This window comes from Phoca vitulina, unplaced genomic scaffold (genome assembly GCF_004348235.1).
Source record: "Phoca vitulina isolate PV1807 unplaced genomic scaffold, GSC_HSeal_1.0 scaffold4, whole genome shotgun sequence".
In the NCBI taxonomy this organism is placed as follows: Eukaryota; Metazoa; Chordata; class Mammalia; order Carnivora; family Phocidae; genus Phoca; species Phoca vitulina.
In genome coordinates, this window is record NW_022589707.1 from 81,988,088 (window position 1) to 82,002,198 (window position 14,111).

Here is a 14,111-nt window from a genome sequence, read left to right on the forward strand (position 1 = left end):
TGGCACAGTAGGTTAAGCATCCAACTCTCAATTTCTGCTCAGGTCATGATCTCAGGATCCTGGGATCGAGCCCCACATGGGGCTTCATGCTGGGTGGGAGTCTGCTTGAGGATTCTGTCTCCCTCCCTCTGTCCCTCACCCCATTCACGTGCATGTTCTCTCTAAAATAAAATAAATAGGGGCACCTAGGTGGCTCAGTTGGTTAAGCATCTGCTTTCGGCTTAGGTCATGATCCCAGGGTCTTGGAAGTGAGCCCCACATCAGACTCCCTGCTCTGCAGGGAGCCTACTCCTCCCTCTCCCTGCTGCTCCCCCTGCTTGTGCTCTCTCTCTCTCCCCCTCTGTCAAATAAAATCTTAATAAATAAATAAATAAAATCTTAATAAATAAAATCTTAAATAAAAAAACTAAAAATAAAACATAATATTAATTGGAAGAGGTTGAGTCTATGAAAGATCCTAAGTACAAATTGATACTCAAAAGAGAAAAGAATAATCTGAAGGAGACAAAGATGGTCACAGGAAGATAAGCAGAACAGTATAATTTTTCAATGATTTAATAAGTGTTAATACAGATATATCAGTATTTCATTTCTTTTGAGTGCATATTGGTTTATAAAACAAAGAAAAAAAATTAAGCATAGAAAACTAAACAAGAATCATTTTGAACCAAATGACTCCAGAAAAAGTAGTAGTATTCAAAACAGAAAGGCCTGATTAGTACTATCGATTGTACTTAACAACCAGAAAAACTGGGAGTCTTGTATCAATCAGCACCAATCTCTAAAGATCTCATGTAATAACTAGAAGAGGAGTCCACCAGTAGTCACACACAACATACAATTAAAAAGTAAGTCCAACACTACACTTCAAAACTGATTAACTGAATGTCCCAAAGAAAACAGATCTACACTGAACAGAAAAAGAATTAGCAACTGGCAGACAAAAATAATATTCCACCTCATTTTGTAAATAAAATTCTACTGAAACACAGCCAACATAGTTGAATAGTTGCAACAGAGATATGGTAGCCCAAGAACCTAAAATATTTGCTACATGGCCACTTACAAAAAAAGTTTGCCAATTCCTGTATAGATAAGTCCTTTAGATGAATCTATTAATTATATGTTAAGACACATTTGTTTTTTTCAACAAAATCTATGTAACCATGAGACAAGCCATGAGATACAACTGATACACAAAACTAAAAATATTTCTAAATATACCAAGTTTTAAAAATGCACAATCTAAACAAAATGCAGAGAATAAAAATCATATGATGTAACATGTGAAACTTAATTATGAAAAGGGCCTCAGGCTAACAAGCAGTTACTCAGGCTTAAATCAGACTATTAAACCAGATGCCATGCCATAACCACAAATAAATTAACTAAAGAATTTTGCTGATGGGAGACAGAATTTTTTTTTTGTTTGGATACAGTAAGACTGTTCTAACCCTGAAGGAAAAAAAATAGTAATAAAGAAAAAAGAATTAAAAACTGGAATAAGATTAAGAAGATATATATTCCAAAAAACCAAATCGATGGTATTTGCACTTCTGTTACCAGAGTTGGTCTGAATATAATCACTACAGTATGTTATATGTTTTGCAGTCTGCTCTTGAAGATGTTTAAAGCATTTAGGAAACTATATCAACTGTCTTGATGACTACAGCTTTGTAATATAGCTTGAAATTCAGCATCGTGATGCCTCCAGTTTTGTTTTTCTTCTTCAGAATGGCTTTGGCTATTTGGGGTCTTTTGTGGTTCCATACAAATTTTAGAATTGTTTGTTCTAGCTCTGTGAAAAATCCCGATGGTATTTTGATAGAGATTGCATTAAATGTGTAGATTGCTTTGGGTAATAAAGACATTTTAACAATGTTCGTTCTTCCAATCCATAAGCACGGAATGCTTTTCCATTTCTTTGTGTCCTCTTCAATTTCTTTCATAACACAAAAACAGACATATAGATCAATGGAATAGAACAGAGAATCCAGAAGTGGACCCACAACTATATGGTCAACTAATCTTCGATAAAGCAGGAAAGAATACCCAATGGAAAAAAGACAGTCTCTTCAACAAATGGTGTTGGGAAAACTGGACAGCAACATGCAGAAGAATGAAACTGGATCACTTTCTTACACCATACACAAAAATAAATTCAAAATGGATGAAAGACCTTAATGTGAGAAAGGAAACCTAGAGGAAAACACTGGCAGAAACCTCTTTGACGTCAGCCATAGCAACTTCTTACTAGACACGTCACCACAGACAAGGGAAACAGAAGCAAAAATGAACTATTGGGACTTCATCAAGATAAAAAGCTTCTGCACAGCAAAGAAACAAGCAACAAAACTAAAAGGTGGCCTACGGAATGGGAGAAGATATTTGCAAAAAACATATCAGATAAAGAGTTAGTATCCAAAATCTATTAGTATCCAAAATCTACAAAGAACTTACCAAACTTAATACCCGAAAAACACATAACCCAGTTAAGAAATGGGCAGAAGACATGAATAGACACTTTTCCAAAAAAGACGTCCAGATGGCTAACAGACACATGAAAAGATGCTCAACTTCACTCATCATCAGGGAAATATAAATCAAAACCATGATGAGATACTATCTCACACCTGTCAGGATGGCTAAAATTAACAACACAAGAAACAAGAGGTGTTGGCAAGGATGCGGAGAAAAGGGAACCCTTTTGCACTGTTGGTGGGAATGCGAACTGGTACAGCCATCTGGAGAACAGTATGGAGGCTCCTCAAAATGTTAAAAATAGAACTATCCTACAATCCAGCAATTGCACGACCAGGTATTTAACCAAAGGATACAAAAATACAGATTCAAAGGGATACATGCACCCTGATGTTTATAGCAGCATTATCAACAATAGCTAAACTATGGAAAGAACCCAAATGTCCATCGACTGATGAATGCATAAAGAAGATGTGGTATATATATAATGGAATATTATTCAGCCATCAAAAAGAATGAAATCTTGCCATTTGCAATGACATGGACAGAGCTAGAGTGTATTATGCTAAGTAAAATAAGTCAGTCAGAGAAAGACAAATCCATATGATCTCACTCAAATGTGGAATTTAAGAAAGAAAACGGATGAACATATGGGAAGGGGAAAAAGAAACAAAGGAGAGAGGGAAACAAGCCATAAGAGACTCTTAACAAAAGAGAACAAATAGAGGAACGATGGAAGGAGGTGGGTGGGGCATGGGCCAGATCGGTGATGGGTACTAAGGAGGGCACTTAGCATGAGCACTGGGTATTTTATGTAAGTGATGAATCACTGAATTCTACTACAGAAACCAATATTGCACTGTACATTAACTAAAATTTAAATAAAAAAAATAATTTTAAAAAAGAAAATCTTATCAAATTTATGGTTTAGTTTAAATGTTTAAAAGAATTTGGTTAAGTAAGTTTGTAACCAGTTTTTAAATGTCTGGGGCAATAGAATTTCTTGAGTTTCTAAGTTTTGAACGATTACTTGCATAAATAGTCTATTAACATTTAAAGAGGTAATGATTACTTAATGTTAATGAGTTACTATTTAATAAATCTAAAAGACAAACTAGAAATTTCTAAAATATAAGTGATGAGGAATGCCTGGCTGGCTCAGTCAGCAGAGCATGCGACTCTTGATCTCAGGGTTCTAACGAAGTTTGAGCCCCACATTGGGTGTAGAGATTACTTTAAAAAAATAAAATACAGGTGATGTGTATTCTCCATTCAAGAAAGTGCCCCAAATATTAAAAATTCTATCAAAAGTAGTCACATTGAAGTCAAAATATAAGTGCAATGTGTAACATAGACCTGTGTTATAGACCAAACCAACACTCTCCAACACATAGAAGCCTAACTCATTAAACACTTCTTTTCTGTTAGGTCCTTAATAGATTTTGTGCTTGCATCTAACATTAAAGGTCTTTTAGTAACTGAAAAGTCACAGTACTACAAGAAAATACATAAAAAGAATCAAAAGATGGTACTGTTAATTCTAAAGATGGCAAATATGATAAAAATGAATATAAAAACATTTTTTTCTGGACAGATCTTTAACTTACCTACAAAAGTTAAAGATATAGTTTCAGACCAAAAAAAAAAAACCTATACTTTATATACAGCTTAATAAAAAACTTGAATAAGATTTAGATAGAAAGAAGCAATTTGGGAAAGACAAAAAAATGTACAGGTACAGACCAAATTTGGAGAGTTAGAGGGGGCAGGAAGTTCATAAAATTTAGTTGTACAATTAGGTGAATTATAGTTCAATAAAGCTATTAAAAAAAATAACAGGTCTGAGGTAAGGTACTGAGAAAGCTGGAAAATCAGTGGAGATATAAAAAAGAAATTGGATCATAAGGGTTTAGGATTTCAGAGGTGAATTGTATGGTCATGGGAGTAGATGGTTCAGGTAGACTTCAGATGAAGATCATAACTGGAGTTACTAGAGTCAAAGAAGAGTGAGGACAGAATGATGGGTGGATTACTATGGGTACTAAAGCCAGAAACTGATGTAAAGACTTTCATTGTAAAGATGATTGAGCCAGGTCTGTCTTTAGTGAAGTATGCTGACAGATACATGTAATAAGTAAGGAGGACAAGGGGAAACGGCTTGAGTTAATCCTTTTAATGCACACTTTCATTGCCATTCTCTGGATATGCCCTGCAAACCTCCACCTCGTGCCTTTGTCATATTCTTCCTTCTGTCTATAATTCCCTACTCTCAGCTTAGCCTACCCAAATCCTACCTATTCTCTAAAACCTTTATCAATTGCATTCATTCTTAAAGATTTATTTCAAAGCTGTCCACAGCCTACTTCTTTAAGGCTATCTCCTTTCTTAAGCATTAAAAACTTCAGAAAGCAATCCAATTGCATATAATTTCTCTGTCCTGTGAATTATTGTTGATTTATCTTGGCATTTATGTAATCAGTATTTTATTAGGTCATTTTGTATAGTTATATTTCCTTTAACCATAACGTAAACTTTTGAAAACAAGTACCATCTCACCCATCTTTGTATTTCTGCCATGACTAACACAATCTCTCTCACAGGAGATGTTCCAATGGCTTACTAAGAAAATCAGAGCTGCTTAGTTATCAATCCCTCATTGTCTTATCCACATTCTTTATCTTCAAACAATATCGGCATTAAGTTATTCTATACCTACTAACAATATGAAGGGAAAACTTAATTTAAAAAACCTGCAGGGCGCCTGAGTGGCTCAGTACGTTAAGCTCTGCCTTTGGCTTGGGTCATGATTACAGGGTCCTGGGATCAAGTCCTGCATCAGGCTCCCCGCTCAGCAGGGAGTCCGCTTCTCCCTCTCCCTCTGTCACTCCCTCCCCACCCCTGCTTGTGCTCTCTCTCAAATAAATAAATAAAATCTTAAAAGAATAAATAAATAAAAACCTTCATTATTTCCTTTATGGAGTCAATTTTCAAAAACCAATTCTATATAAAATAGCAATGAACAATAGAAAAATAGAATTTTTTAAAAAATACCATTTAGTACAGTAACAAAACAATATTTAAAGATAAATTTAACAAAACCAAAATCAAAATATGGCTGAAATTAAAGAAGACCTACATACATGTAGAGATAACATATTCATGAGTTAGAAGATTCAATATTGTTAAGATGTCAATTCTCCCCAAACTCACCTATGGATGCAGCACATTTCCAGTCAAAATCCTAACCAGCTTTTCTAGATGTCCATCAACAAATGAATGGATAAAGAAGATGTGGTATATATATATATATATATATAAAATGGAATATTACTCAGCCATCAAAAAAATGAAATCTTGCCATTTGCAACGACATGGGTGGAACTAGAGAGTATTATGCTAAGTGAAATAAGTCAATCAGAGAAAGACAATTATCAAATGATTTCACTCATATGTGGAATTTAAGAAACAAAACAGAAGAGCATAGGGGAAGGGAGGGAAAAATAAAACAAGACAAAATCAGAGAGGGAGACAAACCATAGGAAACTCTTAATCATAGGAAACAAACTGAGGGTTGCTGGAGCAGGTGGAAGGATGGGGTAACTGGGTGATGGACATTAAGGAGGGGACATGATGTAATGAGCACTGGGTGTTATGTAAGACTGATGAATCACTGAACTCTACCTCTGAAACTAATAATACACTATGTTATTATTTGAATTTAAATTAAAAAAATTAAAAAATAAAAAATAAATTTTAAAAAGAAAATAAGAAAGTTCATCAAGATGAGTATCAGCCAGAGCTATGAGATTAGCCTTGAACAAAACTGACTTTATTCTAAGAAGAACTTGAATTATCTTGCTTTTCATTGTAATATGGGTTTGCAATTCTAAAACTACCTTTTTGTACTCTAGGAGTGAGACAAAAATATCGCCAATACTCTCAATAAAGAGAATAATGGGAATAAAATAAAAATAACACCTCTTACACTACAAAAAATAGAATAAAATATTGTGTAAGAAGAAATTTCTAATATATTAAAAACACAAATGATACTAGAAAAAAAATCCTAACCAGCTTTTTAGTAGAAATTAGTAAACTGAGTCTAAAATTCATAGGTAATTGCAAAGGTACTAAAATAGTATCCTTTTTCAAGATCATTTGGCTGAAAGAAGACTTAGTAAAAAGCTACAGTAATCAAGATAGTGTACTATTGGGCGCCTGGGTGGCTCAGTCATTAAGCGTCTGCCTTCAGCTCAGGTCATGATCCCAGGGTCCTGGGATGGAGTCCCATGTCGGGCTCCCTGCTCAGCAGGAAGCCTGCTTCTCCCTCTCCCACTCCCCCTGCTTGTGTTCCCTCTCTCGCTGTCTCTCTCTCTCTCTGTTGAAAAATAAATAAAATCTTTAAAAAAAAAAAAAAAAGATAGTGTACTATTAATATAAAGGCAAAAGACTAGATCAACTGAAGAGAGTAAAGAGTCCAGAAACAATCCCACATATTTAGCCAATCAAATATTATGAAGGCAACAAAAAAATTCAACAGGGAAAGAAAAGTTGTTTTCAAGAAATGGTGCTAGCAATCCATAGAAGAAAATTTGATAATTTGGACTTCATCAAAATTTACAATTTTTCTATTTCAAAAGACACCACTTAAAAATGAAAAGTCAGGGGCGCCTGGGTGGCTCAGTCCTTAAGCGTCTGCCTTCGGCTCAGGTCATGATCCCAGGGTCCTGGGATCGAGCCCCACATTGGGCTCCCTACTCCCCGGGAAGCCTGCTTCTTCCTCTCCCACTCCCCCTGCTTGTGTTCCCTCTCTTGCTGTCTCTAATAAATAAATAAAACCTAAAAAAAAAAAAAAAAAAAAGAAAAGTCAAGCAATAGACTGGGAGAAAGATTTACAAATCATTTACTGTGAGAAAACATTTGCAAATTATATATTGTAGCATAATATATAAAAAAATTCCTAACTGGGTATTTATCCAAAGAAAACAAAAACACTAATTCAAAAAGATATATGCACCCCATGTTCACTGGAGCATTATCTGCAATAGCCAGGATATGGAAGCAACCCTAAGTGTCCACTGATAGATGAATAAAGAAGACATGGTGTATACATACATACACACACACACACACACACACACACACACACACAGGAATATTATGCAGCCATAAAAAGGAATGAGATCATGACATTTGCAACAATTTGGATAGACTTAGAGAGTATTATGCTAAGTGAAATAAGTCAAACAGAGAAAGACAAATATCATATGATTTCAATGATATGTGGAATCTAAAAAACAGAACAAACATAAAAATCAGAAACAGACCCATAAATACAGAGAACACACCGATGGTCAGCAGACAGGAAAGGGGTGAGTAAAGGGGAGTGGGAGGTACAGCCTTCCAATTATGGAATGAGTAAGTCACAGGGATGAAAGGTACAGCATAGAGAATACAGTCAATGGTACTGTAATAGTGTTATATAATGACAGATGGTAGCTACACTTGCGAGCACAGCATAATGTACACAGTTGTTGAATCACTATGTTGTACACCTGAAACTAATGTAACATTGTGTGTCAATTATTCTTCAATAAAAAAAAACCAGAACAATAAGATAACCCAATTTTAAAACGCCTAAAAGATATGAATAGACTGAGTTAACTAAAGAAGATATACTAATGACTAATAAGCACATGAAACGATGCTCAATATCATTAGCCGTTCACAAAACATAAGCTAAAATCCTGATGAGATACCACTGTACACCCACTTGAAGGCCCATAATCAAAAAAGAGAGAACACAAGTGTTGGTAAGGATGTGCGGACAATGGAACCCTCCTACATTGCTGATGGGAATATAAAATAGTATAGGGACTTTGGAAAACAATATGGCAGTTCCTTAAAAAATTAAACTTACCATACAACCCAGCAATTCCATTTTTAGAAATCTACCTAAGATAAATGAAAGCACAGGTCCATGCAAATACATGTGAGCAAATGTTCATAGCAGCATTATTCATAAAAGCCAAAACTAGAAACAATCCAAATATCCATCAACTGGTGAATGGATGAACAAAACGTGTTACAACCATAAAATAGAACAGAATTCACCAATTAAAAAAAAAGAATGAACTCCTAAAGACATTCTGCAACGTGGATGTACCTCAAAGGCATTATGCAAAGTGAACAAAGCCAGACACAAAAGACTATATCTTGTACAATTCCATTTATATGAAATGACCAGAAAAAGCAAATCAATAGAGAGAGAAAATAGATTAGCGACTGCCTAGAACTGGGAGTGAGAATAGGTACGTCATGACGGCTGGAAGAGACCGAAGGTTAAAATCTTGCCTTTTGCAACAACATGGATGGAGCTAGAGAGGATAATGTTAAGCGAAATAAGGCAGTCAGAGAAAGACAAATACCATATGCTCTTACTCATGTGAAATTTAAGAAACAAAACAGATGAACAAAGGGGGGCGGGGAGAGAAAGACAAACCAAGAAACAGACTCTAAACTATAGAGAACAAACTGATGGTTACCAGAGGGGAGGGAGGTGGGGGAAGGGGGAAATAGCTGATGGGGATTAAAGAGTACACTTAACATGATAAAGGAAAAAAAAAATGAAATGTTAAAAAAAAAATTCATGGGTTGAAATCCTAACCCCCAATGTGATGATATTAGGAAGTGGGAACTTTGGGTGGTGATTAGGCCATGAAAGCGAACAACTCATGAATGGGATTAGTGCCCTTATAAAAGAGACCTGAGAAATCTCTCCTGCCCTGTCTGTCATTTGAGGATACAACAAGAAAATGACTATCTATTCATGATGAGCACTGAGTAATATATAGAATTGTTGAATCACTATATTGTACACCTGAAACTAATGGAACACTATATGTTAAGTATACTGGAATTAAAATTAAAAACTTAGTTTAAAAAAGAAAAAAGAAAAGACAATGATTATCTGCAACCCAAAAGAGGGCCCTCACTAGGACATGACCAGGTTGGCACCCTGATTCAGCCTTCCAGCCTCCAGAACTGTGAGAAAGAAATTTCTCTTTATAAACCACCCAATATATGATATTCTGTTATAGCAGCCCAAATAAAATAAGACAATGGCCAACAGACCTGAGGGATCTTTTTGTGGTGATGGAAATGTTCTCAAACTGGACTATGGTATGACTGGCACACTCTATAAATTAGCAAAGACATTAAAGTCGTTATTTTAATAATATTCTGTATGTCCAAAAGGTTAAGTAGATTAATGGAAAGTAAGAAAAGACCCAAATCAAATTTCTACAGATGAAACAAAAATGTCTTAAATGAAAAATACACTGAATAAGATTGGGGCAGATTGAACAGTACAGAAAAAAATGATAAGTGAACTTGAAAACAAAGCAATAAAAATTATCCAAAACAGAACACACAGGGAAAAGAGGACTGTGGAAAAAAATGAACAGAGAATCCAGTGATCTGTGAGACATTCTTAAGATACCTGGTACATTTGTAATTGCAGTCCCAGAAGGAAAGGGGAGGAACAGAAAAAATATTTGGAAAAATAAAGGTCATAAAATCACTAATCTAATCAAAAACTGAATTTCCCAAAAAATGCACAAGCACTCCTATTAGAACAAGTTATAAGTTTGGGTTCCTTACATTTGGTCACGGCATAAATGTTAGGTTTCTTCCTGTTCTCTATTGTACAAATAATTTCGAGTCTTAATAAGTTAGTAAATTATTATACACTGTAATAATAAGAATGAAAATAATTCACGTGAATGGTTCAGATTTGTATTCTTTTAAACTGTGTACCTTGGGGTGCCTGGGTGGCTCAGTCGGTTAAGCATCCAACTCTTGATTTCGGCCCAGGTCATAACCTGAGGATCGTGAGATCAAGCTCCCCTCATCCGGTTGGGCTCCGTGCTGGGTGTGGAACCTGCTTAAGATTCTCTCTCTCCTGGGGCGACTGGGTGGCTCAGTCAGTTAAGCGTCTGCCTTCAGCTCAGGTCATGATCCCAGGGTCCTGGGATCAAGCCCCATGTCCGGCTCCCTGCTCAGTGGAGAGCCTGCTTCTCCCTCTCCCTCTGCCTGCCTCTCTGCCTACTTGTGCTCTCTATCTCTCTGTCAAATAAATAAATAAAATCTTAAAAAAAAAAAAAGATTCTCTCTCTCCCTCTCTCTCAAAAGAAAACAAAAAAAACAAAAAAAAAACAAAAAAACCCTGTGTATCTTAAAGCTCTTTAGTATTTTTCCCCTTTCATCTCATATCCCCTTATTTCCTCAGAATTCATTCTCTTGAATTTGTCCACTTATAAGAACAAAATAAATAATAAAGTATAAAGAAATGAAAAGTGGGAACCTACCTGAAGTCTTGCGAGTTGTGCAGTCCTGGCTACTATTTTATTGTATGGTTCCACGATTTTTGCTTTCATCCTAAAGAAAAACAAAGAGGAGTGACAATAAAATCACCTTCAAAATATCAATGGTTAAATTTCTTTCCATTCCACTTATTTACAAAAATGAACAAAAGTACCTATCAACAGCTCCCTGTAAAGCTCCAATTCTTGTCTGCATCATCTGAAGAACACCTAGGAAAACATAATAGTTTCCATTACTTCACAAATTTACAAGGGCTCCAACTGGGGGAAAAAATTATTATTAAAAGAAAAAATCATACATGTACACATACCCATATATAGAAAAATTTCAATTTTTCTGCCACCATCAAACAACCAATATCTTTTACCTGCACTATTTTTAAAGCCTCTGAGTAGTCTCCCCCTCCAAATCTTGTTCCACTAAACAAGTCTGACAAATGGAGAGTGACTGAATAAGGAGCATAGGGTTTTCCACTTTGGGTGATGAAAAAGTTCTGGAACTATACAGTAATAGTTGCACAACACTGTAAATGTAATTAATGGTACTAAATTATAGTATGTATGAAATTATGTATAGTATGTATGAAATTAAAGTACAGTTCATGTGTATTGTATTATAGTCACAAAAGAAGAAGCCTGAGTGCTCTTTAAAGGTGCACATTGTAGCACAATATTCCCTGCTAAAACCCTTCCAGTCTCCCCTTTGCTTCCACGTCAAAACTGAAGTCCACAGCTTGGTCTTCAAGGCCCTGCACCATCTGGAAATGGTGTACTTTCTCTCCAACACTCAACTGCACCCCCAAGTTCCCACTAGATAAACCCCCACTATTCGTCAAGCCTTGGCTTAACAGAAACAATTACTAAAAGATCCCCCAACTGATTTAGATTTTCTTGTTATTTTCTTCTACAGCATACATTTCCTTCATGGCACTAATCACATTAGGTAATTACATATCCGCTTGCGTATCTGTTTAATTTTTTACTCTCTCACTAAACTGTAAATTCCTGGAGGTTAGGGAAAGTGTATTTTTCATTCACTACTGTATGACCTGAGCTTAACTTAGACTACTTCCAATGGCAATGAATATTTATTAAATTAATTATATGCTAGATAAGTAATACACGTGGAGAGCAAGGATAGTATCGTCTTTATTCTCTACATACACAACATGATGGTTAACTTCTTACAAAACTGTAAAAATATTTTCAGGAAGATAGATTTTAAACTTTACTATTTTATATACCTGAAAATAAGCTTTTCAATATTACAGTTTTAATTATTTTGAACTCCACTCTTTAAACTCAGTTTTCACATTTAACTGGCATAGTTGTAGTTTTATTTTATTTTATTTTTTTTTATTTTTTTATTTTTTTTATTTTTAAAGATTTTATTTATTTATTTGAGAGAGAGAGAATGAGAGAGAGAGCACATGAGAGGGGGGAGAGTCAGAGGGAGGAGCAGACCCCCCGCAGAGCAGGGAGCCCGATGCGGGACTCGATCCCGGGACTCCAGGATCATGACCCGAGCCGAAGGCAGTCGCTTAACCAACTGAGCCACCCAGGCGCCCTATAGTTGTAGTTTTAAAACATAACATTCTAAATAAACTTAGGTACAGAACTCTGTCATATATTAGATGAAGTAATAGTAGAACTAATAAACATTATCAGATACAATTAAGCTTTAGTATGGCTCAGTCCAATAGAATCCTCTTGGGACCGGAGAATTCCCATTTTTCTGCTGGTTTTATGGTTCCCTGACCTTAAACCTCCAGGAATGAACTGCCCTTACTTGTTATCATCACATCCCTACATCTTATTCTCTCCACAACCCACTCTCAAATAGACTTTCATATACACTCCACCAAAATAGATCTCATCAAGGTCACCAGAAATCCCCCAAGGTGCCAAATCCTATTGTCAGTTCCATCTTGCTCAATTCTCTGAAATTCACAACACAGTTAAATCACTCCCTCCCTAAGACATTTTTTTTCCCTCTGGGCTTCCAAGTTATCACACTCCCTGGGGTTCTTTCTATTGTATTAGTGGCTCCTCCTCTGCTAGAATCCTACATGCTGGAGTACTCCAAGATTTTATCCTCAGTTTCACTTCTCCATCTACAATGTCTCTTAGGGATTTCACCCAATTCCAATGTTTTAAACACTATCTATTCAATAAAATACCAATTTTATACACACACATCCACAAATATGTACACATATCTAGATTTTCTTTGCCTGCCTACCTATGTACGTACGTACACACACACACACACACCTCTAATTTAAGACACCCAAGATAACTTCTGTCCCACCTCTGCCCCATCAAAATTATAATTTTCTCCATTCTAACCCATCTCAGTTACCCATACCATCATCTATCCCATTTTTCAGGTTAAAATCTTAGGAATCACACTTGGTGACATTTTTCCCTCAGCCCTTTCATCTCCCATCAACAAACCCTATCAGCTCTGCCCCCATTTTATCCCACCCACTTTCCCCTCTCACATCTACCACTCTAATCCAAGGCACCATCATTTCTACTCTTCTGGTATCTTCTAAATTGGTACCCCTGATTCTACTTACTTTCCTATAGAGCCATCAGAGAAAACTTTTTAGAGCATTAGTCTTATACATCATACCCCTAATAAAAACCCTCCAATGGTTTACCACTGTATTTAGAATGAAAAAATCAAAATTCTTTCCCAAGAACCTCATCTACAATTCTCTCCCTCATTCATTAAATTCCTCTCATACTGGCCTTTTTTCTGTCCTCATACATCCCAAGGTAATTCCTACCTTCCCATTTATTGGTCTCTCAGTTTACAACACTCTTCTCCCACTTTTCATGTGGTGGCTGTTTCTCATCATTCAGTTCTCAGCTCAAACGTCATCTTCTCAAAAAGGCCTCCCCTGACCATCCTAGCTAGTAAGTAAGGGACTCCCCTTCCTCCACCCAATCATTCATTTTATTTTCTTTGTGGGACTTAAAAATATCTGAAGTTTCCCATTTGTGTATTTTCTTTGTCTGCTTCCCTGCATTAGAACATAAGTTCCATAAGAAAAGTGACTCTATTGTTCATAGGTGCCTGGTGCCTAACAAGGTCTCAGTTACTGTTTAAGTGAACAAATGAATGAAGGAATGAGGATATCTCTTTTCAATAAAATAGGGTTAATTAAATATACCTCTAAATCCCGTAAGAACAGGGACTCTGTTATAGCTGTCTGGAACCTAGCAAATTCTCAACTA

The 14,111-nt window shown here is 35.9% G+C and overlaps 1 protein-coding gene across 1 annotated transcript in view; it reads right to left on the reverse strand.

Moving 5' to 3' along the window:
- The window catches only part of COG5 (component of oligomeric golgi complex 5), a 303,390-nt gene that overhangs the window by 278,496 nt on the left and 10,783 nt on the right, over window positions 1-14,111 (reverse strand). Inside the window, exons 4-5 of the mRNA XM_032402369.1 lie at window positions 11,021-11,075; window positions 10,851-10,920 (exon numbers count right to left, since the gene is read on the reverse strand). Coding sequence (XP_032258260.1) covers window positions 10,851-10,920; window positions 11,021-11,075 — 125 coding nt within the window. The remainder of the gene's footprint in view (window positions 1-10,850; window positions 10,921-11,020; window positions 11,076-14,111) is intronic.